The 25,876-nt window shown below is 44.5% G+C and overlaps 1 protein-coding gene across 2 annotated transcripts in view; it reads left to right on the forward strand.

Moving 5' to 3' along the window:
• ANOS1 (anosmin 1) overlaps nt 1-25,876 on the forward strand; it is a 279,804-nt gene that overhangs the window by 88,008 nt on the left and 165,920 nt on the right. For both annotated transcript variants that reach the window (XM_081327557.1, XM_081327558.1), the window contains exon 2: nt 12,461-12,508. In XM_081327557.1, coding sequence (XP_081183683.1) covers nt 12,461-12,508 — 48 coding nt within the window. The remainder of the gene's footprint in view (nt 1-12,460; nt 12,509-25,876) is intronic.

The raw sequence follows: 25,876 nt of genomic DNA on the forward strand, positions 1-25,876 counted from the left end.
CCAACCTCCCATTGCTGCAGAGGACCCAGGCTGGTGTCCTTTGTCTCTATGGGTCTGGAGGGCTTGGCAGGGGCCTCCTGGGTCTGGCAGGTAGTCTGATCTGCAGACAGGATTTTCCACTCACCCAGATTCTTAGAGGCTGAAGAGCTGACACCTCCTCCCCATTCTGCTTCTGGGGCCTCTTGCTGCATGTATTCTGTACTGGAGTGGTTCCAGCTTGATGACGAGATAAGCCCAGTTCTCTGCTGAAGTTTGGAGATTGGCTCAAATTCATCTTCCCACAGAAAACTATTTATTATTTCCTCTTCAGAAGTTTCGCCAGCAATCAGGCCTCTTTCCATCTTGAGGATTCTTCCCTGAATCTTTGCCAGCTTATCTCCTATCAGAGACAGCGGTGGGAGTTCAGGACCCCCCTTTGAAAGAAAGCATATTCTGGCATGATGTCATGGTTCCGATGAATAAGAGAAATCAAACAAATTGCAGGCATATTATTTATCTAAAATGTCTTATTAATGAAACGAAACATCGGCACTCATGGAGGGATGCCAGAATCTGAAATCTCCTCCTCCCAAACCCATCATACACACTCAATCCCTGCCCTTATCTACACATCATAAATCACATTATCCAATTAGTTTTATATATGAGGGTTCACTTCCCATTCTGTACGTGGCTTTGTGCAATCTTATCACAACTTCCGGGTGATTCCTCCCTCCCAAATGAAGCAATTACAATAACAGGCTGTCTCTTATATTGTCAGTGCAAAAACCTGTCAATGTTTGCAGCATTGACACATAACACCTTGAAATATTCCAGGGGCTACACTAACCCCGAATTGGAGGCACTTTACTTTAAAAGGCCCCCTGTGCGTTACAATGGTTTATGCAGCGGCTGTAGCCTCATCCACAGGTAGCTGCTGATAAGCCTGTGCCAAATCTAATTTCGCAAAAACCGTACCCCCTTGCAGTGATGCCAAGATGTGGCTAACTACTGGCACCAGGTAAGTGCCCAATTAATGCACTTGTAATCAGTGCAAATCCTGACCTCCCCATTGGCCTTAAGTGGCGTGACAATTGGGGTTTCCCATTCACCCCCATCTATGGGCTTTTGTACCCCCTGTTCAACTAGCTTATCCAGGTCAGCATCTATTTTATGTTTAAGTGCAAATGGCACTCTGCAGGGTTTGATCCTGATAGGTATTATGGCAGGATCCAGTTTAAAGGCTATCGGAGGGCCCTTGTATGTTCCAAGGCTAGTGTCAAAAACATCCACAAACTCCTCGCATATTGGTGCCAAGTTCGCTGTTTGTGTCCGGTGGATCCCGGTGACCTGGATGCCCAGAGCATCAAACCAATCAAACCCTCTTAAGCTCGTTTGCTGACCCTCCACTACAATAACATCCAGAGGCCCTGAAAACCCCTTTAACTTGATGGCCAGTGTGGCCTCGCCCTTGACGGTGACTCGAGAGTTCTGGAAGACAGTCAAGATAATGTCGGATGGCCTAAGCCTCGTCCACCTCTTGCTACGGTTGCAGACGAAATGGAAGGTTTCGAGTGAAATGATGGACACGGCTCACCCAGTGTCCAGTTCCATCCTGCAAGGGATGCCTTGCAGCTTGACCTGAAGTCAAAGTTTGGGGTTAAGAAGGCAGTGAGCTCCCGTGCGGCAAACACTCCAACGGCTGGAGCAAAACTCTACACTAAACTGCCCCGGGGTGCCGGTACCTCTCCTGATCATAATGTCCGATTAGAAGTCCTTATGTTGATGTCTACAGACTGAAGCAATGTGGCTGGTCTTCCCGCAGGCCCGACATGTGGCCGTCTGGAACCTGCAGTCCATGCGTTTGTGGCGGCCACCACAACCCAGACACCGAAGAAAGGGAACTGCCTTGTAAGTAGTTCTTTGTTGTTGGTCGTTGTGTCATTGAAGCTTGTCCACTTTGTGGTTGTAATCGATGTCTTCTGTGAGTTCGGCATCCTCGTGGTGGACAGCCTCCTCATGCTGAGTGCTTTTGGTGGCCCACGTGGCTTTCACAGCCCCACCGGCGGCCACGTCCACCATGATCTCTTTCATGGCTTCCTGGAGCAAGAGAGTCTCTTTGGCAAAGAGTTTCTGCTGCATCTCTCTGCTCCGAAGTCCACAGATGAGTCAGTCTCGAAGCCTCTCTTCTAAATCAGAAAATTGGCACAGATGTGAAGCTTGTCTCAATGCCGCGATGAATTCCATTGCTGTTTCACCCGGCTGCTGAACTCTGTTCAAAGACGTGCCTCCAAGCTATTACCAATAACTTGGGCTGGAAATGGTCGCTGAGCCGTTTCTTCAGGTCCGTGTACGTTATGGACTCCAGCTGCGCCAGTGCGACCAAGTTCTCTGCAACATCGAAGGTTGCAGGCCTGCAGACACACAGGAGCATTGTGGCCTTCAGGCCGTCTTTGGCGGTTGGCACGGAGGTAGTTTTCAACCCTCAAGATGCACAACGCACGTCTCTCCAGGTGAGTGACATCAAATTCCTCAAGCTTTCTGACCTTCACCATCTCAGGAAGTCTTTGCGACTTGGGTTTCTCTTCTTCCTTGTCCTGTTTCTTCGTAGGCCCTGGGACTGGTCCGCAGGGCTGGTGGTCACTATCGTGGCTGTGCAAGGCCAACCAAGGGAGAGGGAACGTGTTCCCTGCCAGGCACTTTGGCTGGCCTCACCCCCTAGTGACTTTCAGCTCTTCTGAAGAAGCAGGATCCCACCTTATTCGCCAGTGTTGTGTTCTGGGTTCTTTGTTGCAAGCAGGAGATGAAGCGAGAGAGTTCAGGCAGGAACATGCTTTATTGAATGCAGGAAATGAACTGTTAATCAAGGCTTCTACACAGCTATTTATACTGCTGACCACTAGGCGGTGGCCAATAGGTTTGAAGGAGCCTATTGCCACCCTAGAGCCAACCAATGGTGGTCCAGGAGACTGCTTGTCTGAGGAGCCAGCGACCGTTATCCAACTTCCTGATTAAGCAATCTCAAGCAGCATTCAAGACACGTGGCACAGTTCAAGTAAACACAGGCCAATACATTACACCTCCCTTATTTCTCTGATAGATATTTCTACTGGGTTTCCCTGGATATTGGGATTTGGAATGTTTCCCTCTACAGCCACGGCTTGTGGATTATATGGAGGGGGTGGACTGTCCAAGGGGTCCCACTGGGTTTTCATACAATCCCCCTCCTCCTCTTTCTTCTTTTTCTCTCTAACCACAATTATACTGTCTGGGATCTAACAGGCAGCATACTCTGATTCTTCAGTTATTTATTTTTATTTAGCGTATGGCTGGTCACACACAATATTAAAAGCACAGTTAAAACAATTAAAAAGAAGCAATTATAAAACCTAAGAGGAAAACAGAAGTAACATTTCAGAGTTTAATGTCGAGTTTGGAAATCCAGTCAGTAGCTGCCGTTGTTATGCAGAGGAAGTCCTTGAAATCTCCTGGGTATTTTCTATTAGTGCATTCCCTCACTATATGTTGGATAGTCTGTCGGGGAGCCCCGCAATCACATTGTGCTGAAGATGTCTTTCCCCATTTATACAAAGAGTCGGCGCACACCCCATGAGTTGTTCTAATTCTGTTGTATGACACCCATATGTGTCGGGGTATATTGAATCCTGGAGGTATACTATTAGGATTAATATGCTCAGAAATATCTTGGGAGGTATAGCTACTCCACACTTCCATCCACTTTTGTATAATGCTCTGATGTTCGGCCAGCGGCTTAAGCGCTGTGAGGAGTGGTGGATTTCTTGACTTTAATTGACATCTTAAGAGATCAGAGGTGTAGCCATGAATGGGTAGGGAGGAGTTTAGCAAGATCTTACTATACTCCCGAGTGAGAGCTTCTTGTCGTAATTATGGGGGGAGTATGTGGCTAAAAACTGGTAGCCAGTGAATAGGTGTAGATTTTATGCACCCAGTAATTAATCTCATCGTATGGTTGAGTTGAACATCGACAAGCCTAGTATGTGAGCTGTTTATCCATACAGGTGCACAATATTCCCCTACAGAGTAGCAAAGCCCAAGGGCTGTGCATCGAAGAGTTGGGGCTGAAGCTCCCCAAGTTGTTCCGCATAGTTTTTGCAGAATGTTGTTTCTGCTGTTAACCGTGGCAGCCAAATTCTGAATATGTTTTTTAAAAGACAGAGTCCTGTCTAAGGTAACCCCCAGGTATTTTGGTGTTGCCTCATATGGGAGCAATTTATTATTTAGGTATACATTGAGTTCTCTTTTTGCCAGTTTATTATTAAGGTGGAAACATGATGTGACTGTTTTACTTACACTTGGGATTAGCCTCCATTGGTGGAAGTATGTACTCAGAGTTGTAAGGTCAGCTGTAAGTACACCTTCTGTAACTTCGATGTCCTTATGGCTATATGCTAATGCCAGATCATCAGCATAAGAGAACTTTGTTGCTAGTGTGAATGGTATATCGGAAATATATAAGTTGAATAGAGATGGGGGCAGTACAGAGCCCTGGGGGAGTCCATTATTCAGGTGTCTTTGCTTACCATAATGACTTGAAAGGTCCTTGCTGAGAGTATGTTATTTATTAGGTGGCCCATGGTCCTACCTCCTTCATGGATTACTGCTTTGTCGTGGTGAAGGGGCTTGCATAATTCAATGAAGCTATGAGCTATGCTGTGCAGGGCCACCCAAGACGGACAGGTCATAGCAGAGAGTTCTGACAAAACGTGATCCACTGGAGAAGGAAATGGCAGCCTACTCCAGTATCTTTGCCATGAAAACCCTACAGACAGTACCAAAAAGGCAAAATGATATGACGCTGGAAGATGAGCCCCTCAGGTCGGAAGGCGTCCAATATGCTACTGGGGAAGAGCAGAGGGCTAGTACTAGTAGCGCCAGAAAGAATGAAGCGACTGGGCCAAAGCCGAAAGGACGCTCAGCTGTGGATGTGTCTGGTGGTGAAAGGAAAGTCTGATGCTAAAGATTTTTTCTCCATAGGAACCTGGAATGTAAGATCCATGAATCAAGGCAAGCTGGACGTGGTCAAACAAGAGATGACAAGACTGAACATCGACATCTTAGGTATCAGCAAATTAAAATGGACAGGAATGGGTGAATTTAATTCAGATGACCATCAGGTATACTACTGCAGGCAAGAATCCTTCAGAAGAAATGGAGTAGCCTTCATAGTCAATAAAAGAGTAGGAAAAGCAATAGTGGGATACAATCCTCAAAATGACAGAATGATCTCAGTTCGAATCCAAGGCAAACCATTCAATATTACAGTAGTCCAAGTCTATGCCCCAACCATCAGTGCTGAAGAGGATGAAATTGACCGGTTCTATGAAGCCCTACAGCACCTTATAGAACTAACACCAAAAAATGATGTCCTTATCATCATGGGGGATTGGAATGCTAAAGTAGGAAGCCAAAAGATAACTGGAATAACAGGCAAGTTTGGCCTTGGAGTACAAAATGAAGCAGGGCACAGGCTGATAGAATTTTGTCAAGAGAATACGATGGTCATAGCAAACACTTTTTTCCAACAACCCAAGAGATGGCTCTACACATGGACGTCACCAGACGGTCAACACAGAAATCAGATTGACTATGTGCTCTGCAGCCAAAGATGGAGAAGCTCTATAGAGTCAGTAAAAACAAGACCAGGAGCTGACTGTGGCTCATACCATGAGCTTCTCATTGCAAAGTTTAGGCTTAAACTGAAGAAAGTAGGAAAAAGCACTAGGCCACTCAGGTATGAATTAAATCATATCCCTGTTGAATATACAGTAGAAGTGACAAATAGATTTAAGGAATTAGATCTGATAGACAGAGTGCCTGAAGAACTATGGACAGAGGTTCACAACATTGTAGAACAGGTAGCAACCAAAACCATCCCAAAGAAAAAGAAATGCAAGAAAGCAAAATGGCTGTCTGAGGAAGCTTTGCAAATAGCTGAGGAAAGGAGGGAAGCGAAAGGCAAGGGAGAAAAAGATACGCCCAATTGAATGCAGAATTCCAGAGAATAGCTAGACGAGATAAGAATGCCTTCTTAAATGAACAGTGCAAAGAAATAGAAGAAAACAATAGAATAGGGAGGACCAGAGATCTTTTCAAGAAAATTAGAGAGATGAAGGGAACGTTTAATGCAAAAATGGGCATGATAAAGGACCAAAACGGCAGGGACCTAACAGAGGCAGAAGAGATTAAGAAGAGGTGGCAAAATTACACAGAAGAACTATACAAGAATGAGCTTAACATCCCTGATAATCACAATGAGGTGGTCACTGAACCTCGAGCCAGACATCCTAGAATGTGAAGTGAAGTGGGCCTTAGAAAAGCTGAGCAACAACAAAGCTAGTGGAGGTGACAGTATTCCAGCTGAGCTATTCAAAATCTTAAAAGACGATGCAGTAAAAGTGCTACACTCAATTTGCCAGCAAATTTGGACAACTCAACATTGGCCACAGGATTGGAAAAGATCAGTTTACATTCCAATTCCAAAGAAAGGCAGTGCCAAAGAATGTTCAAACTATCGCACCATTGCACTCATTTCTCATGCTAGTAAAGTTATGCTTAAAATCCTACAAGCTAGACTCCACCAGTATGTGGATCGAGAACTACCAGAAGTACAGGCAGGATTTCGAAGAGGCAGAGGAACTAGCGATCAAATTGCCAACATACCCTGGATCATGGAGAAAGCTAGAGAGTTCCAGAAAAACATCTACTTCTGCTTCATTGACTATGTTAAAGCCTTTGATTGTGTGGATCGTAACAAACTGTGGCAAGTTCTTAAAGAGATGGGCGTACCAGATCTTATTTGTCTCTTGAGAAACCTATATGTGGGCCAAGAAGCAACAGTGTGAACTGGACACGGAACCACTGATTGGTTCAAAATTGGGAAAGGAGTCCAGCAAGGCTGTATACTGTCACCCTGCCTATGTAACTTATATGCAGAGCACATCATGAGAAAGGCAGGGCTAGATGAATCAAAAGTTGGAATTAAGATTGCCGGAAGAAATATCAACAACCTAAGATATGCAGATGATACCACTCTAATGGCAGAAAGTGAAGAAGAACTAAAGATCCTCTTGTTGCGGGTGAAGAAGGAGAGTGCAAAAGGTGGGTTGAAACTAAACATTAAGAAAACTAAGATCATGGCATCCGGCCCTCTCAGTTCCTGGCAAATAGATGGGGAAGAAATGGAGGTAGTGGCATATTTTATTTTCCTGGGCTCCAAGATCACTGCAGATGGAGACTGTAGCCAAGAAATTAAAAGACGCTTGCTCCTCGGGAGGAAAGCCATGACAAATCTAGACAGCACACTAAAAAGCAGAGACATCACCCTGCAAACAAAAGTGCGTATAGTCAAGGCTATGGTCTTCCCAGTTGCAATGTATTGCAGTGAAAGGTGGACCATAAGAAAGGCCGAGCGCCAAAGAATTGAGGCCTTTGAGCTATGGTGCTGGAGAAGACTCCTGCGAGTCTCTTGGGCTGCAAGGCGATCAAACTGGTCAGTCCTAGAGGAGATCAACCCTGGCTGCTCTTTAGAAGGCGAGATCCTGAAGCTAAAACTCAAATACTTTGGCCATCTAATGAGAAGGAAGGACTCACTGGAGAAGAGCCTAATGCTGGGAAAGATTGAGGGCAATAGAAGAAGGGGACGACAGAGAATGAGGTGGCTGGATGGAGTCACTGAAGCAGTAGGTGTGAGCTTAAATGGACTCCAGAAGATGGTAGAGGACAGGAAGGCCTGGAGGAACATTGTCCATAGGGTCGCGATGGGTCGGACACGACTTCGCAGCTAACACCAACAACATGGTCCTACAAGGGACAGTGTGGAGGAATTTACTTAGTAGTCCATCCATCCACACTGTATCGTATGCTGCTGTGAGATCCACAAATACAACAGATGTTTTCAATTTATTCTGGTAGCTGCTTTCAGTGTGTCTAGTAAGACTAAGGACTTGATTGGCACAGCTCCGATAAGATCTAAACCCAGCCTGTTCAATCGGTATTTGTTCGTTAATTTTCTGTCCAATTCTGTTAAGAATCAACCTTTCAAGTAGTTTATAACAAACACTTAACAGAGCAATGGGGCGATAGTTTTCTGGCTTGTTGCTTTCTTTCCCAGGTTTTAATATGCCGATTACCTTGGTTCTCTTAAATTCTGGAGGGAGCTTACTGGAAGTTAGGATATCTGTGTAGAATTTTTCTAGCCATTCCCTTGTGCAAGGCCCAGAGTGGATGATAAATTCAGGCATTACTCCATCAAAACCAGGAGATTTTCCAGCTTCGACATTCTTCAGGGCAGTATCTATTTCAGTCACCTGGAAGGGTCGAGCATATTCCTGGCTAGGCGAGCACAAAATTTTTAAGTGCTTTAGTTCTCTTTTCACTAATTTAGTATATTTCTTATCATGGGGTACTCTAGTTAAGTTGACAATTCGAGTTGCTATTTGATCTGGAGTAACCTCTTGTTGTTTATGTTGAGCTGGTTGGCCTCCTCCCAGTTTTTTCAGTAGGCTCCATGCCTTCCTGCTTGAGTGTTTAAAGTCTAATCCAGACATAGTTTGCTCCCATTTCTGCCTGCGCGCCAGGTCAAGGTTATGAAGAAGTTCATCGGCTATCTCAGTATCGCCATTCTCTAGATGTTTTTGGTACAGGTTTTCGCAGGTTTCGTTCCATCTTGGGATGTATTCCTTACGGAAGCCACGTGGGATGGATTTTTTAGCCAATGACATAATTGCTTCGACAAAGCGATAGTAGCTTTTACTAACTGCCGGGATACATTCTATTATGTTCTCAAGATTCATCGTAAACTTTTCCCAGTTAGCCATCTTTAGGTTCCATCTTGGTCGGGGTATAGATCTGATAATAGGTATCTTTATTCCTGTCTTAATGATAATAGGTCTAAGTTGGCTATGAGGGAAGGTTGGTAGCACTTGCCGAAGGCAGGTATAGGTTTGGTTTTATCTTGTGTAACAAAACATAAGTCTGGGTTATACTCTTTCTTCCATGCAGCTGATTTAAAGGTGCCTTGATCTTTAGCATCAAAAACTAAATATAGGTTGTTCTGCTCTGCTCATTCACAGAGGGTCTCGCTGTTAGTGTCATTAAACATATATCTCCATTGAGTATGATGGCTATTGAAATCTCCTATATAGATGCCCGGGTGTGAAATCCTTGGGAGAACTGTATTAGGCCAAGAGATAGTAGGGGGTTTATAGATGTTCATCACTTGGGTATCTCCAATCTTAATTGTGATTGTGTAGATGTTATCCTCACTGCTTGTTTCCAATAAATATGCGTTTTTAATGTTACTACGCACATATGTTATCAAGCCATAAGTTTGATGAAAAATAGCGCCTAAGACATCATATCCAGATATTCTTCCTCTGCTTTTAAGCTGCTGTTCATTCTCAATGCGTGTTTCCTGGATCACAGCCAAATTGACATAATTTTCAAGTAGTAGTTTGGAAAGATGTTCACATTTTTTTATTTTATTTTATTTTATTTTAATTCCATTTATATCCCGCCCTTCTCCGAAGACTCAGGGTGGCTTACAAGCTTAGCAGTAGCCTTCATTCTATGTATATGCCTGCTTATTAGGGCTTTCATACACCCCCCAAGCGGCATTATTACAAAGTCAGCTTAATTGCCCCCAACAATTACTACTGCCTTCGATGTTAAGTTGGCATATACATATTGAACTTCCAATATTCCGATTCATTTTGGTATTGGTATTTTTTATATCTGTTATTTCTGCTATTTTTTTTAGTCCTTAGAAGGACTGTAAGACTGTAGGGTTGTGTGTGAAGCCAGGAGATCCTCACGGATGTCTGGCTGCCAGTCCGTCTGTTACTCATTTAGCACCACCCAGGAGGCATGTGTGGCTTAAGGATTGCCACGGACACGAGTAACTTTGCCCCCCATTCTTCAGTTGTATGACTTTTATTGTTAACATATATGTTTAATGCTTGACATTAAACAAAACTTCAAAACTTTCATATTTTGGCCCAAGTACAGTAGTGCAGTGGTGGCGAACCTTTTAGAGACCGAGTGCCCAAACTGCCACCCAAAACCTACTTATGTATCGCCAGGTGCTAAGGGTGTGGCTATGGTGGGTGTGGCTATGGTGGTGATGGCAGACTGGCTGGGCATGGCCAGGGTGGGCATGGCCAGCTCAATGTTGCTCCTGGGGAGGGATGCCTGTGGGGGATGGGCAGGGTTGGGGGAGATCCAGGGGGTCATTGGCAGTGGGACAGTGGGCAGAAGGGCATCTTGCTCAGCTGATGGCTTGGGGGGAAGAGGGCAGCTACACCCCCTCCCAAACACTGCGATCTCATGAAAGCAGGATGTAAACTCCAAAAAGTGACAAAGCTTGGGGAGGGTCCTCAGCTCCACAGCTCTTCCAAGGGGGGAGGAGGAGGAGAGTGGGGAGGTTCTGTGCTGGGATCGGGGCTCCTCATGTCTTCCGCTGCCCACCTGCGCTCTTCTGCTGCAGATGCCATGGCTCCGCTTGCCTGGCAGGGTGGGGGCACGCTCGCGCTCGGGGATGCATGTGGGTCTGCTGCCTCGCTTGGCATGCCAGGGCTGGGCTATACTGAGTGCAGAGCCTCTTCTTCCCCCACGGACATCAGGAGCACCCACCCCACGTACCGCTCATCCCAGGGCAGCTGCTGCCATCCAGCACTCTCCAGCCCATCACCAGCCAGCTGGGCACACCGGGATGCCTCCCTTTGGGCTCCCTCGGCTTCTCCCCCCCTTCAGGCTGGGGCTAGTCAGATTTCCCCTGTGGGCAGTGCTGCGCCCATCCTCGGCCAGCCCTCCTCCTCCATCCTCCTACTCCTGCAGGCAGACCACGGCTTACTGAGCCAGGCAGCACCTCTCCCTGCATGCATCCTCAGGTGGAGGAGCCAGGCAGTCATGGTTTTCTCTCTCCTCCAGTCTACATCTCCCGAGGCCCAAGCTCGGTGCGCCTGGCTGGCCGGTGAACGGCAGGAGAGCACGAGACGGTGGCAGCTGCCCCAGGATGAGGAGTGGGCACTTCCAATGTCCACAGGGGAAGAAGCAGTGAGGAGGGCCCATGCCCAGTCTAGCCCAGCCCTGGCACGGCACAGCATGGCATGGAAAGTGAGGCAGCAGCCCCATGTGCATCTGACCCAACCCTGTCAGAGCACCATTCTCCTGCCGCCCCGACCCAACCCTCGCATAGTGCCCTTCTCCCACCGTTCCGACCCAACCCTTGCAGAGCCCTGACCTGGTTCCTTACAGAGCCCTGACCTGGTTCCTTACCTCCACCTGGCTTGTTCCGTGGCCTCATGGGAATGGCATTGGGCAGGAGGTGGCAAACAGATGATTTTGGCATGATGTAGCTGTTTGCTGTCTCACGTTTTGCACCCAATGCTGCTTCAATGCGGCTCGGCCGAAAGCAGGCATGTAACAAGTGGAGCAGGTCCCCCCCACCCGCCGCATGGATCGTGCTGCCGCAATTACCATTCCCCCCCACCCGCCACATGGATCGCACCGCTGGCGCTTGGAAAAGGCCTCTGCTGCCCAGATCTATGCCTGCAGAGTGATTTTGCATCCATCCCCATGGATGGATCGGTTGTGGAAGGGGCACAAAATCACTCTGCAGGCATAGATCCAAGAGGCAGAGGTCTTTTCCAGGTCTCCGAAGCCCGGATCGGGCTGCTGGGGTGCTGCAAAATCACCCCGCAGCCATGGAACTGAGCTCCAGAGGCTTGGAAAAGGCCTCTGCTGCCCAGATTGGGCCGCTGGGGCACCGCAAAACTGCTCTGCAGGCATACCTGGACTCGCTCTGGCAGCTGCCTCCACCATCCAGCCTGGATCCGCCCAGCTCTTGCAGCTGCTCCCTGACTCCCAGTGCAGAGAGAAAAAGAGCAAGAGTGCAGGTGCACATGGAGAGATGGAGGGGAGCAGCTTGCCCCTGCCCTCTGGGGTGATGGCACACATGCCCACAGGTATGGCTCTGCATGCCACCTGTGGCACATGTGCCATAGGTTTGCCATCATGGCACTAGTGCCTTTAATAGTATTTCTTGGCCACTCAAAATAACAATGTTGAATCATTCTTTCTTTACTTTTAGTCCTGGTTTTACTATTAATATTCCCAGTCTAGATTTCATCATTGAGACAATAGTCTATATAGAGAAGTAAAAGAGTTTTAAAATTAGAGGATGTTACTTCTGACTTAGGTACAGAAGATGTATGCCATCAGCAGTATTTACAGGAGCAAAATCTTTTTCATCTTTTGCATATAATAGTACAAATTGGCAGTGAACGAAATATTCTCTTGCACAATTTATATTTTGATCATGTTGTATCTAGACAAGTATAAATAGTTCAGTTCCAGTATTAAAGTCAAATTTTAGCTGAAAGATAATGAGAATAATAAAATTGTGTCATTAATATTTATATTCTTTCTTTTTATTCTCCAGAATAATAGTTCCTTGGTTTGGTGCCAGAATCACAAAAAATGTTCAAAGGTATGTGCTTGCCATAATTATTCATTTTGTGGTGGGGGGGAGGGGGTGAATTTCTGTGTAGATTTCTATAATTTTTCTCAGTTTAGCACTACACTATTTATGTATTGTAACATTCTTGGAATTGTAGCAGTCACAACAAAAAGGTGCTTTACTTTTCATATATTAATTGCTAACAACTAATCATTACTTGTTGTTCATTGATAAGATTTTGTAATAGCAATTTACATTAATGATATAAAAACTACCTTTAACTTACATTGGCTTTGATAGCATATTTTAGCTATCAGAGAGACTTAAAAATGATTAGTCATGGCTAAATTGAGCAAATCAATCCACATTCACCAAATGCAAGGAAGCATTTATTTGATTTATATCCAACATCTCTGTCCAAGCATGAAATGCTTTGTAACATAAACAGGTCACTAGAATGTTCCTAATATTATTTATTCTACAAGCAGTGTCTTTCAAAGAAGGAACTTAGCAACATGTTTCTCTAACATTCCAAGGTCTACTTTGATGCTGAATATTTATTTTATTAGTAATTTTATGTCCTCAGATCTTAATTTCTTTGCAGATTTCATTTGGTCTTACTGGTACGTTCTGCATGTGTTTTGACTTTTTGACCCTCTGAAAATTAGAATGTAAATGAACTAATAACCATTTGATTCCACTAGAAAAGCATCTCACTATGATCCCTGAAGCAACAGTGATTTATCAGCTTTAGAGGATCAAAGAAGAATTATAGAATTTGGGCATTGACTGCTCTTTTCATTCACATACAATGTTGAGTGCATTTATCCCTACTTTATAAGCCTTTCCAAAACCATTTGATTTATGTGTTGTCCCCAGTTCGGGTCTGAGTAACACACTCTTTTTTAATCTATATTTTTATTTTATTCAAGACAATGTTAAAATACAAAATACAAAACTCCAAACCAAAAATCCCACAGAAAACAAACAAGAAAAAACCAGGCAAAAAACACAAAACAATTAAAACATTTTAAAAAGTTACATCAAAAACAATGACACACACACACACACATATTATTAAGTAACAAACTCTTGAAATCTCTGTTAGTGTTCATTATGTGAAATGAATTAAACAGTTCATTTTATTATTTCTCCCTTTTTCTGAGATTATCAACATTAGTTGTAGGATCTACTCACAAAAGCTTTTCAAATTTATTTTGATCTTACCTTAAATCTGATCTTTAAATGTGATTATTTATCTGTTGTATGTGTTAATACTTTTAGTATACTTTCATTGGCCTTGGTATTAATTTTTCCATTTTCTATATTTATAGTATTCTCTACATCGGGGTGTCAAACTCAATTTCATTGAGGGCCGCATCAGCATTGCGGTTGCCCTCAGGGGGCCGGGTGGGTATGGCCAGGGTGGGCGTGGCCTACTGGGTGGGTGTGGCTAGAGTGCGTATGGCCTACTTGGGTGGGCGTGGCCAGCTCTACATCATTCGCATCAAGGGTGCCTATGGGGGCCTGGGCAGGAGTGGGACAGATCTGAGGGTCTCTGGCAGAAGGAGGGTCTCTGGGCCAGGGCCAAGGCAGTGGGGGCCGTTCCCTCACTGTTTCCAGGATGGCTTCGCGGGCCACATGAAACCACTTCGCGGGCCGGATCTGGCCCCCGGGCCTTGTGTTTGACATGTCTGCTCTACATAGTCTAAGTAAATATACATTGAAATTAAAAACGATCTTTGAAGTTAAAAAATGAATGGAAAATAAATTAGAATTTAAATGGAAACCAAAGTTTTGATAAATTAATGCTTTATTACTTATTATGCCTCAACTTTTCAAATATGTCCTGTTTTGCAGAATATTGAGGACTCTTGTTGAACATTTTGCTGTTAGCTCTCATAGCTCAATCTTTTAAGAGCAAATGTATTGCTAGTAATTGGTTGGATAATTGCTCGCTTAAATATTGGAAAAATTTGAAATAAAATATAATGAAATCTCAATTTAATGAATTGAGGGGGAGGTACTATTTATACTTCCCAAATGTCCATTACTTGCAAATTATATCAATTCAGCAATTTATATCACTTGTGCAATTCTGTCATTACAAATGGGAGTCTCTCTACAAGTGTCTATCGTAAAGCCACAAACATAGACCGTATCTTACACAATGACAACAATCATCCTACCGCCTATAAGATCAGCTGCATCTGTGCATTATTTAATAGAATTGACACCCACTGTAGCACCTCAATGGCGAAGTCCAAGGAATGGGCACACCTTTACTGGGTATGCACACAGAATGGATATTCGATGGAGTTTGTCTGACAATGCAACCGGCGCTGCGAACTGCGACCCATGGAAGACACAACTGAAACCTCAACTTGGATGATACTCCCATACATCAGTGGGGTATCAGAGGCAGCTGGGTGCATACTATCTGCCGATGGGGTTAAGGTGGGACACAAACCTAAGCAGACTTTACGAACAAAGTTGTGATCACCCAGGGCACAGCACAGAGGCAATAGTCAGCTGGCAATTCAAACAGTTCTTTTATTGCTCCAATTTTTCCCCCAATGCTTCCACATTTGCTGGCAAGCCTCCAACAAAGGAACACACACACCCCTTCAGCCGACTCTGGCTGAAAGTAGGTTCAAATACAGTCTGATTAGCATAAGAAACTACTCAAGGCCATAGAGATAACAAGGAAGAAAACATAAACTTAACAAGTCTGTTTGAATCCAAGCTTGCCTGAGCAGTTTTCAGAAGAGAGAATCCGAAATACAATCTGAGGTCTTTAAACATTCAACAACATGGTCAGTTCAATAGTCATAGTTTCCAGGTTTCCAAGCAGAAGTCACAGAACAAGAGATCAGCAACAATACATAACACTCCAATAGATTCACTACACAATAGATTCAGTGTTTGTTCCCAACAAATGCCCCTCCCCATAGCATCTCCTTAAATCTCAATCTCCAGGTGTTCCTTGTGGAGAAGGGTGGGATGCTCTCCTCCCGAGCCTGCCTGTGTTGTTCCCTCCTTCTCTCCATTCTCCGTGCTTTAGGATCAGGTGGGTGTGGCCCTTGCTCATCTCCTGAACTCTGCCTCTCCTGTTCCTCCTGTTCCAATCCTGAAGGGCCCTGGCCTGCCTCGGCCTGCTCTTACCCATATTCCTCTGAAGCCACAGACCCCTCTCCCTTGGCCTCCATAGGGTCCCATTCCAGTTCATTTTCCTCCGCAGATTCAGGCTCAGATGGAGGCATGACACTATCCCCCTCCTGCAGGACCCCTTCCCCCAGGACCATGCGGACTGGGACCTTGCGGGAACTGGGCATGAAATAAATAAATAAACCTTTATTGTCAAAGTACAACATGTGTACATTGAGATTAGCTGAGCCTCCCCCCGTGCTCTCTCCCCCCAACACACAACAAACCCTCCATCCCACCACACTATGTGAACCAACTACACCACACACCGGCCTCCCAAGTCAATTCTGCATAAGATTATGTCCCATTTAAAAGCCTAACAGCCCACGGATAAAAGCTATTTTTCAGCCTGTTGGTACGGCTGGCTATATTCCTATATCTCCTACCGGATGGTAGGAGAGTAAAGAGATACCGTCCAGGGTGTGAGTCTTCCCTGAGAATCTTCCTCACTCTTCCAAGGCAACGGGCCCTGGCGATGTCATCCAGTGGTGTCAGGGAACAGTCCACAATGTCTTGTGCTGTGCTCACTACCCTCTGTAATACTTTCCTATCCGTGGCTGTCAGACCAGCATACCAAACCACAATACCATATGAGAGGACGCTCTCTATAGTAGACCGGTAAAAGAGGGTCATTAGCTGTTGTTCTACCCTGTTCTTCCGCAAGACCCTAAGAAAGTGAAGCCTCTGTTGGGCCTTTCTAGCCACCTGAGTTGTGTTAACTTTCCAGGTCAGATCTTCACAGAGGTAGACTCCCAGAAATTTAAAGGAGGAAACTCTCTCTACACAGTTCTCTCCGAGGTGAAGTGGGGCAGGTTTCTCCTTTTTTCTCCGGAAGTCTAACACCATCTCTTTCGTCTTGCTGATGTTTAGGTGCAAGTTGTTGTTACTACACCATATGGATAGTTTTTGTACCTCCGCCCTATATGCTGTCTCATCCCCACCTGTAATAAGACCCACCACAGTTGTATCATCTGCGAACTTGATTATCGCAGTGGATGGGTCAGATGATACACAATCATAAGTGTATAAAGAGTACAGGTAGGGGCTAAGCACTCAGCCCTGTGGCGTGCCGGTGCAAAGCTTCAGGGGGGTGGACAAAGCAGAGCCGACCCTCACTGTTTGTAACCGATCCCTAAGAAAGTCTTGAATCCAATCGCAGATGGTGGGGGAGAATTTCAAGTCAGTCAGCTTCTCGATGAGAATGCTCGGCAAAATGGTGTTGAAAGCCGAGCTGTAGTCAACAAAAAGCATCCTGACGTAACTTCCAGGCTTCTCGAGATGACTTGCTACAGAGTGTAAAGCAGTAGCTATGGCATTGTCTGTCGACCTATTTCCCCTGTAGGCAAATTGATGTTTATCAAAGTCCAGTGGGAGGCATGTCCTAAGATGTTGGAGAACCAATCTTTCGAAGCATTTCATGACTACAGACGTTAATGCAATAGGTCTGTAGTCATTCAGGCACTCAACTGCAGTTTTCTTGGGGACTGGGACAATGGTAGCTGCTTTCAAGCACGATGGTACACATGCCGTTTGCAAGGAGATGTTAAAAATGAAAGTTGTGGACCAGACGAGGGGCCTGGATGTCAGCAGCATCAACCCACGTTAAGTCCTCTGGTCCATAGCCTTCCCATTCCACAAGGTACTGAAACTGGCCCTGCAACCAACAGGGATCTTGAATACTGTCCACTTCAAACTCCATTTATCCATGAGGGGTTACGGGTCCTGGCGGTGGTGGAGCCGGCCGATGTGGACAGTTAGCCACTACTGGAACTAATAACGACCTAAGGAAAACTGGGTGAATCCACCTGGTCTGGGGCCATGACAAGCAAAATGCCATAAGATTGATCACCACTTCGACTGGAAATGGCCCCAAGTAATGGTGATCAATTTTTTTGATGGCCATGCTGTGAGCAGGTACTGTTCTGTTCCCCCGCCCTCAAGGTACAAACAGACACGATTCACAAGGGTTAATTCTTTATAAGGTAAAGGTAAAGGTTCCCCCACACATGTGTGCTAGTTGTTTCCAACTCTAGAGGCTGGTGCTCATCTCCATTTCAAAGCCGAAGAGCCAGCGCTTGTCCAAGGATGTCTCCGTGGTCATGTGGTCAGCATGACTAGATGCCAAAGGCGCACGGAACGCTGTTACCTTCCCACCATAGTGGTCCCTATTTTTCTACTTGCATTTTTACGTGCTTTTGAACTGCTAGGTTGGCAGAAGCTGGGATGAGTAACAGGCGCTCACTCTGCTATGTGGCACTCGGGATTCGACCTGCCAAACTGCCGACCTTCTGATCGACAAGCTCAGCGTCCTAACCCACTGAGCCACCGCATCCCTTTAATTCTTTGTACTACAATATAATTGCTGTCTGATAAAGCCTTGGCAGCAAGATACCCACAGTCAGCCAAAAATAAGCTAGTTATCTCAAACATTCACTGAAATGAGATAACTGCCAAACAATTAATCCAAGGAAGTCCAGGCAAGCAAACCAAAAGCAAAAGTGAAAAAGCGTTGTCACGAATCCAGACCAGGGTTTCACACAAGTAGAAAAATCCGACGGAGTTTCAAAGACGTGACCAGAAGCTGTTTGAATTATTGTTCGTCACAAAGTTCTGAGAGCAGCCACACCCCCTTTTGTACCTTGTGGGGTGTGGCTCAGTGACTCAGCTAATCCCTGGCCCTCCTACTCTTCCTACGCTACTGTAAACACTTGGCCCTGCGTCTTTCTCAGGGGTCTAGCCATGATTCATCTTCGCTAGTCTGGATCTGCTGCAGCTGCTCGGGCTCATTCCCAGCCTGGCTAATTGCAGGCTGCTCCTGTTGGCCTTCAGATGGAGACAGAGGCCTTGCCAGAGAGGAGGGCCCCGGAGAGGGAGGCCTTGGCAAAAGGGAGGGTCCCAGAGAGGGAGGCCTTGCCAGTTCCTCCCCATCATCCTCAGAGTCCTCTTCCTTGGGTAGGACAGGTTCAGGGGTCAGGGCCACAACAGGTACCACGTGAAAAGCCAAACTTGATCACCCACAGATAACTGAGGGACATCTCAACAATGACGATTGGCAAATTGTTTGTAATCCTCCTTGCCTTCCTCCAGCTGGTATCGAACTACTTGGTGCACAGCTTTCAGCTTTTGGAGGAACTTGCCCATGGCTGGAACTGGGAAGTCAGATGGAGCCAACAGGAAGAACTATGGATGGAAGCTGTAACTGGCAAAGAATGGCAACATACAGGTGGATGCATGCTGGGTGTTGTTATAGGCGAACTCTGCCACAGCCAGCAGCTCCACCCAATTGTCCTGTTGGGTGTTGCTGAAACAGCGGAGGTACTGTTCCAAGATGACATTCACCCTTTCTGTGCCCCTGTTAGTTTTGGGGTGACAGGCAGAGGACAGGAAGGCCTGTACCTGAAGTTCCATGAGTAAAGTCTGCCATAAATGTCCCATAAATTGCACATACACCCCGATCTGTCACTACTCAATCCGGTAATCCATGCAGCCAAAACACATGGGCAATAAATAACTGGGCCATCATCTGTGCTGTAGGGAGACCCACAGACAGAATAAAATTGGCCATCTTAGTGAGCATGTTCACCACTAAGATGGTTGTGGCACCCTTTGATGTGGGCAACTTGGTAATAAAGTCCAATGATACTGCTACCCATGGTCTTTCTGGCGTGGGTAGTGGCTGCAAGAGACCAGGGGGTGCACCAGTAGTACCAGGCTTGTCAACAGATACTGCACGATGCCATATAACCTGACACCTCATGCCAGAATTACAACCACCAAAGCATACTGGAGACAAGGAACAGTGTTTTGAAGACCCTGAAGTGACCCGCTGATGGACTATCATGACATTGTTTCAGGATGATGCCATGGATGCGTCCACCAGGAACGTAGATGCAGTCTCTGAAATGCAACAGATCATCCGTGTACATCCAAGGGGTCTTATTTCCCTCATGGCCAGCCAACTCACGATGTTGAGCCACCACAAACGGATCCTGCCGCTGCGCCTCACGAATCCTGATCCGTACATCCACGGGCTCCTCTGTGGCCACCAACCGTTCCAAAAGGATGACCATTCTGGACATGATCTTGTCCTCCTTTTGGGTGAACTCGGGCTTCTGGGACAGCATGTCCGCATGCTGGTTCTGCCTGCTAGGGACATACATCACCCGAAGGTCGAATCTCGTGAAAAACAGTGACCATCGTACCTGTCACTGATTCAGCGTTCTGGCAGTCCATAGGTGCTCTAGATTCTGATGGTCAGTTCGAACCTCGACTTGGTGACGGGCCCTCTTTAAGTGGTGCCGCCATGTCTCAAAAGCAACTTTGACTGCCAACAGCTCCTTGTCCCATATAGTATAATTCCGTTTGGGTGCTGACAGCTTCCGTGAATAATAGGCACATGGGAACAATGTACATGTGGGGGCATAGGTGTTGTGATTCACTGTCAGCCTATGCTCCAAGCAGCTGAGTCTGAGGAATCTGAAGAAGAGAAGGAGGAGGAGGGGTTTGGAGAGCCTTCAGTGTCAGAGGGAGGCTCTGATGCACTGCAGGACTATCAGCCTGGCCCCCTCCAATCATGTTCCTCATGAAGCTCAGCTGTGTGAGGAGGAGGTGTCGGACTCAGAGGAGTCACAGCTGAATCTGTTCAGTGACACTAGAAGCAGAAGGCAATCTAGCAGAGCAGACCAGAGAAAATCAATGAGACAACTCAGTGAAAAGAGGAGAAGGCATTGAGAAGCCATGCCTTGGGACTGATAATAAAAGGGGAAGGTGTGGGTGTGCTAGTTGCTGAAGGCAACTGTTCGGAGACATTCAAAGAGACTTTGAAGACTTTATTATTTGGAACTGTAAATAAATTTGGGTTGGGTTTTTTTCCAGCCTATTGATTGTTAAAAGGAAAAAGGGGTTGTCCCTGACAAACAAACAGGGCCAGTCGTAGGCTGGAACAGAACAGTTTGCCTTCAGCCTCCCACCCCTTACTATTATGGAGCAGCTACATGCTGAGAATGCCTAGCTCTCCCAGCAGCTCACTTTGTTGACAGCTCAGGTGGTTCAATTACAGGCACAGGTCCCTGCTGCTGCACCACCACCACCATCACCACCACCCAGGAGAAAATGCCACGTTGCGATGCCAGACAAATTTGATGGCAATCCAGAGATGTTTCCTGCTTTCCTGAGACAATGACATTTGTATATCAGCGTCAGAGCAGCTGATTTCCCCACTGACTGGGATAAGATGGAGTTTGTATTAAGCTTTCTCTCTGGTGCTGCATTGGGGCACATGCCTGCTAGCCCAACCTAGTCCATTGTTGGACAACTTTGTGGGGTTTTGTAATCATATGCGTCTGATGTATGAGGACCCCATAAAGACGCAGACTGCTACCTGATGCCGGAAAGCTCTGAGGCAAGGCCGACACCCCTACAGGGCTATATCAGCAATTTTCAGCTGCTTAGCCAGGATTCAGCCTGGAATGAGGCTGCACTCATGGACATTTTCCAGGATGGATTGTCAGAGGAGATGTTGGATGAGCTGGCCCGTGTTGATATTCCCTCAGACCTCAATGGGCTGATCCATCTCTGTCTGCGGATCGACGCTTGGCTGCAGCAGCAAAGGAGTCGCCATGCCACCCCAGAGACCCCTGTGGCCCCTGTTCTGCATGAGACCCCGCTTCAGAGGGAGGAGCCAATGGAACTAGATGCTGCCAGGCCTCATCTATCGGTGGCAGAAATGAACAGGTGATGTTCAGGGAGGTTGTGTTGTGTGGGGACCCTGGGCATTTGGCCGCCTTCTGCCCCAAGAAGCAACGACGGGCGTCAGTGACTGAGTCTGCCCTGAGAAAGTCCCCTATTTCTCTGTTGGGAAACACCACGAGCCCAATCTAAAAGGTGTGTTAGGTCGGGTGTCCCACAACATCAAGCGATGTCTTTCCTTTTTTTTTAAATAATTTTTTTAATTAAATTTTTATTAAATATTTACAGACACATACACACTAAGTATATACATTTCAAATTAAGAAAGAAAAGAAAAGGGACAAGCAAGCACTTAACAAACATACATATAAACTAACTGGGGATTAAAGTCCCCTGTACAGTTATACATAATTACATCCCGGTAAATCTTAAATCTTATTTAACGTTGTCTATTTTGACTATTAAATATTGTCATAAAGATTACTATGAAGTGTCATATTAACTATTCTAGGTTTGTTCTATTTTTTAACCAATCATACCATCGTTCCCAGTTGGTGTAATACATAGATTCTTGTTTCTGTTTTAAAATATAAGTTAGTTTATCCATTTCAGCACAATTCAGAATCTTATTAATTAACATTTGGTCCGTTGGAATATTTATATCCTTCCACTGTTGAGCGAAGGTTATTCTCGCTGCTGTTGTAACATGTACAAAGAGATACCAATCTTGTCTATTAATTAGTTTTGGCTTTATACCCAGTAGGTAAGAGTCTGGAAGCAGAGGGAAGGTGACACCAGTTATTTGTTTTAACCAGTTTTGGACCTTCTCCCAATATTTCTTACTCTGAGGGCAAGTCCACCACTGGTGAAAAAAGTACCCTTGGCCAGTCTACATTTCCAGCACTTATCAGAGGCATCTGGAAACATTTTGGCTATTCTAGCTGGCGGCAAATACCATCTATAAATCATTTTAAAATAGTTCTCTTTGAATGCCGAAGATAATGTTATTTTCATCGTTCTGGCCCATATTGTCTGCCTTTCCTCTAGTTGGATCGACCTCCCTATGTTTCTCCCCCAGGCTATCATTGTATCTTTCACGATCTCATCATCTATATATCTAGCTAGGAGGATATTGTACATTCCAGAAATAAATTTTAGTCCGGGGCCTTCCAAACTTTTATCGAGGGGTTGACTAGTTTGGGAGATGCCATATTCCTGTTTATCCTTAGAAAACCTGGTTTGGATTTGAATGTATGACCACCAGTCTATATCTATACCTTGTATATGTAATTGTTCTCTAGATTTCAGATTCCCTTCTTCATCCACCAAGATCTTGTAGGACCAGTTTCTTTTCAGGTTGTGAACAGTCGGCTGGGTTGTTATCTCCAATGGGACCACCCATTTGGGAATCTTGGTATACATTCGTTTTTTAACTTTTTGCCAAATTCTGATCAAAATTCTCCTGATGTAGTGGTTAGTAAAGTACTTGGATGGAGTTTTTTGATATGACCATAAAGTTGAGTGCCATCCTTGGTTAAGGTCAAAGCCTTCAATAGTTAATATACGTTTCCTCGACAGGGATACCCAATCTTTAATCCAGAGGACTGCAGAGGCTTGATAGTATAACTCCCAGTTTGGAAGTCCCAAGCCCCCCCTTGTTTTGTGTTCATGGAGCATTTTCCCCTTTAATCGTGGTTTTTTACCCCGCCAAACAGATTTCCCTATTGCTTGATCCAATTTCCTAAAAAATTTGTTGTCTAAGTTTACGGGGGCCGTTTGAAATAAAAAAATCCAATGTGGGAGGATATGTGCCTTGATTGCGGCAATTCTGCCCAAAAAAGATAATTGAATATTTTTCCACCTGTCAAGGTCTTGTAGTGTATTGGCAAATAATTTATTATAATTAAGTTCTTTAATATTGGAACATTTATTGGTTAATTCGATTCCCAAGTACTTTACTTTTTTAGCAAATTTTAACCCCATAATTCCTTCTATTTCTTTTTTCTTTACATCAGTTAAGTTTTTGGACAACATTTTGGTTTTTCTTCTATTTATTTTCAGTCCTGCCACCTCACCATATTGTTCAATCTTTTTTACTAAATTTGGCCCAGAGACTAGGGGGTCCTCTAACACAAACACCAAATCGTCGGCAAAAGCCTGAAGTTTATATTCTTCTCCTCTAATTTTGAGGCCCCTAATAGTCTCATCTTGTCTAACTGTATCAAGAAGTGGTTCCAGAGCCAAAACAAACAATAATGGGGAAAGAGGACAACCTTGTCTGGTGCCCTTGAAAATTCCAAATTCTCCAGACATCGCTCCATTAAAAAGCAGCCTAGCCGACTGTTCAGAATATATTGTTTGAATTGCATTCATAAATTTAGGGCCAAATTCCATTACTTTTAATTGATGCATAATAAATTTCCAATTAACTCTGTCAAAAGCTTTTTGTGCGTCTACAAATATCATCGCCATGGGCCTGTCTGAAAATTTCTGGTAATACTCCAATACATTTAAAATTATTCGCACATTATCATTAAGATGTCTGTAGGGTAAAAAACCATTTTGGTCCTGGTGAATAAAGTGGAAAAGAAATATTTTAAGTCTTCCTGCCAATATGGTCGTAAAAATTTTGTAGTCTACATTCAATAACGAAATTGGTCTGTAATTTTGGATCAGCGTCAAATCCAAATCAGGTTTAGGAATTAAGGAGATATGAGCCTCTCTCCAAGATTCGGGCATTTTTGCATCAGTTAAAATGTTATTAAATATATCCCTTAATTAAGGACCTAGCAGGTCAATGAATTCCTTATAAAATTCACAAGGCAGGCCATCTGGGCCTGGAGTTTTCCCCCCTGTTTGTTTTTTAATAGCTTCCTCAACTTCATCCATAGTTATTTCCTTATTCAGAAGTTGTCTAAAAGAATCCGAGATCGGTTGGGGGTGATAATTCTGAAAATATTGTTCTAACTTACTTTGTGGACATTCTTCCTCACTGTAAAGTAGTCTATAAAATTCTTGTGCAATTTTTAGTTTTTGTTCCTTATTAATCACCAGGTTACCATCCTGATCTTGTAGATAGTCTATCCTTTTTGCTCTTTGTTCCTTTCTTAATCTGTAACTTAACCACTTCCCCGGTTTATTAGCATGTTCAAAGTACCTCTGCCTACTCCTCTTAATTTTATCTGCCAGCTCTTTTTGATCAATCAAAAGAATCTCATGTTTAATCAAATCTTTTTTTCTTTATGCTGGGAATTTTGGGGATCTAATTGCAGTGCCTCATCTATTTTTGATAATTTTGAAAATAGCTCAACTCTTTTTAATCTTTCTTGTTTCCAACTATAGGCTGAATGTTTTATAGCGAGCCCTCTCACTACTGTCTTAGCTGTGTCCCAAATATTTTGCAGAGAGGTGTCCTCTCTTTTGTTTTCTATAAAAAAAAATTCTAATTCCTTTTTTGTACTTTTGAGAAATTCCTCATCTCTCATTAAATCTGGTCTCATAGACCACCTCACCCTTTTTTGGGGGGGTCCTGCCCATTTGACTATTAAGGGGTGATGGTCTACCCATACATTGGTGTTTATCTCTACCTCTATAATGGTCTCTTTAATCTCAAATGTCGACCAAAACATATCTATTCGAAACCATGAATGGTGCCTGGGGGAGAAATAGGTGAATTGTTTTTGAGTAGGATGTAAATCTCTCCATACGTCTGAAAGTCCAATTTGGGTTACTAGCTTATCCCATATTTTAGGTAGGATTCTCCTTTGTCTTTTTATGTACCTTGGGGGGGCCTGCCCCTGGTTCGTAGTGTTTATTAACATCTTTAATCGCATTAAAGTCCCCCAAAATACACATATTTTCATAATCAAGATCAGTTAGTTTCTTATATAACTTTTTAAAAAAAGTTCTCTGATCCATATTAGGCGCATATATAACTACTAATAATACCAGTTTTAAACCTATTTTAGTTTCCAGCGCTAGTATTCTTCCCTCTTCATCAGAATACACTTGTTGTGTCACTAATCCTTTGCGGTCGTACACAGCAATACCTCGTTTTTTCTGACTGGCCAAGGATACATATAATTTCCCCAATTGGGGGCACTCTAATACTTTTTGATGGTTTTTACATATATGAGTTTCCTGTATACAAATCAAATCACAATTTTGTTTTTGTAAGTTAAGCCAAATTCTTTTCCTTTTAGCAGGGGCATTTAATCTGTTAATATTAACGGAAAACAAATATAATTCTTCTTCCATACTCTTACTTACCTGCGGCCTTTTGTCTCTGTGATCTAGTTTCAACTTGTAGCCCTGTTGCATCTCCAGTCCTATTATTGCCGTTCATCCTCTTTCCTTGGTCATCCTGTTGCTCTATACTGGGTTCTTGTGAAGTTTCTTCCATACTCTTGCTCTCTGTTTCTCCTTCACTTTCTCGATCAAATAAGGTAACTTGTGTTTCATAAAAGTCCTGTGCATCCTGAAGTGACTCCAGTTTAAGCCTTT

The sequence above is a fragment of the Vipera berus genome (assembly GCF_964194415.1).
Source record: "Vipera berus genome assembly, chromosome: 4".
NCBI lineage: Eukaryota > Metazoa > Chordata > Lepidosauria > Squamata > Viperidae > Vipera > Vipera berus.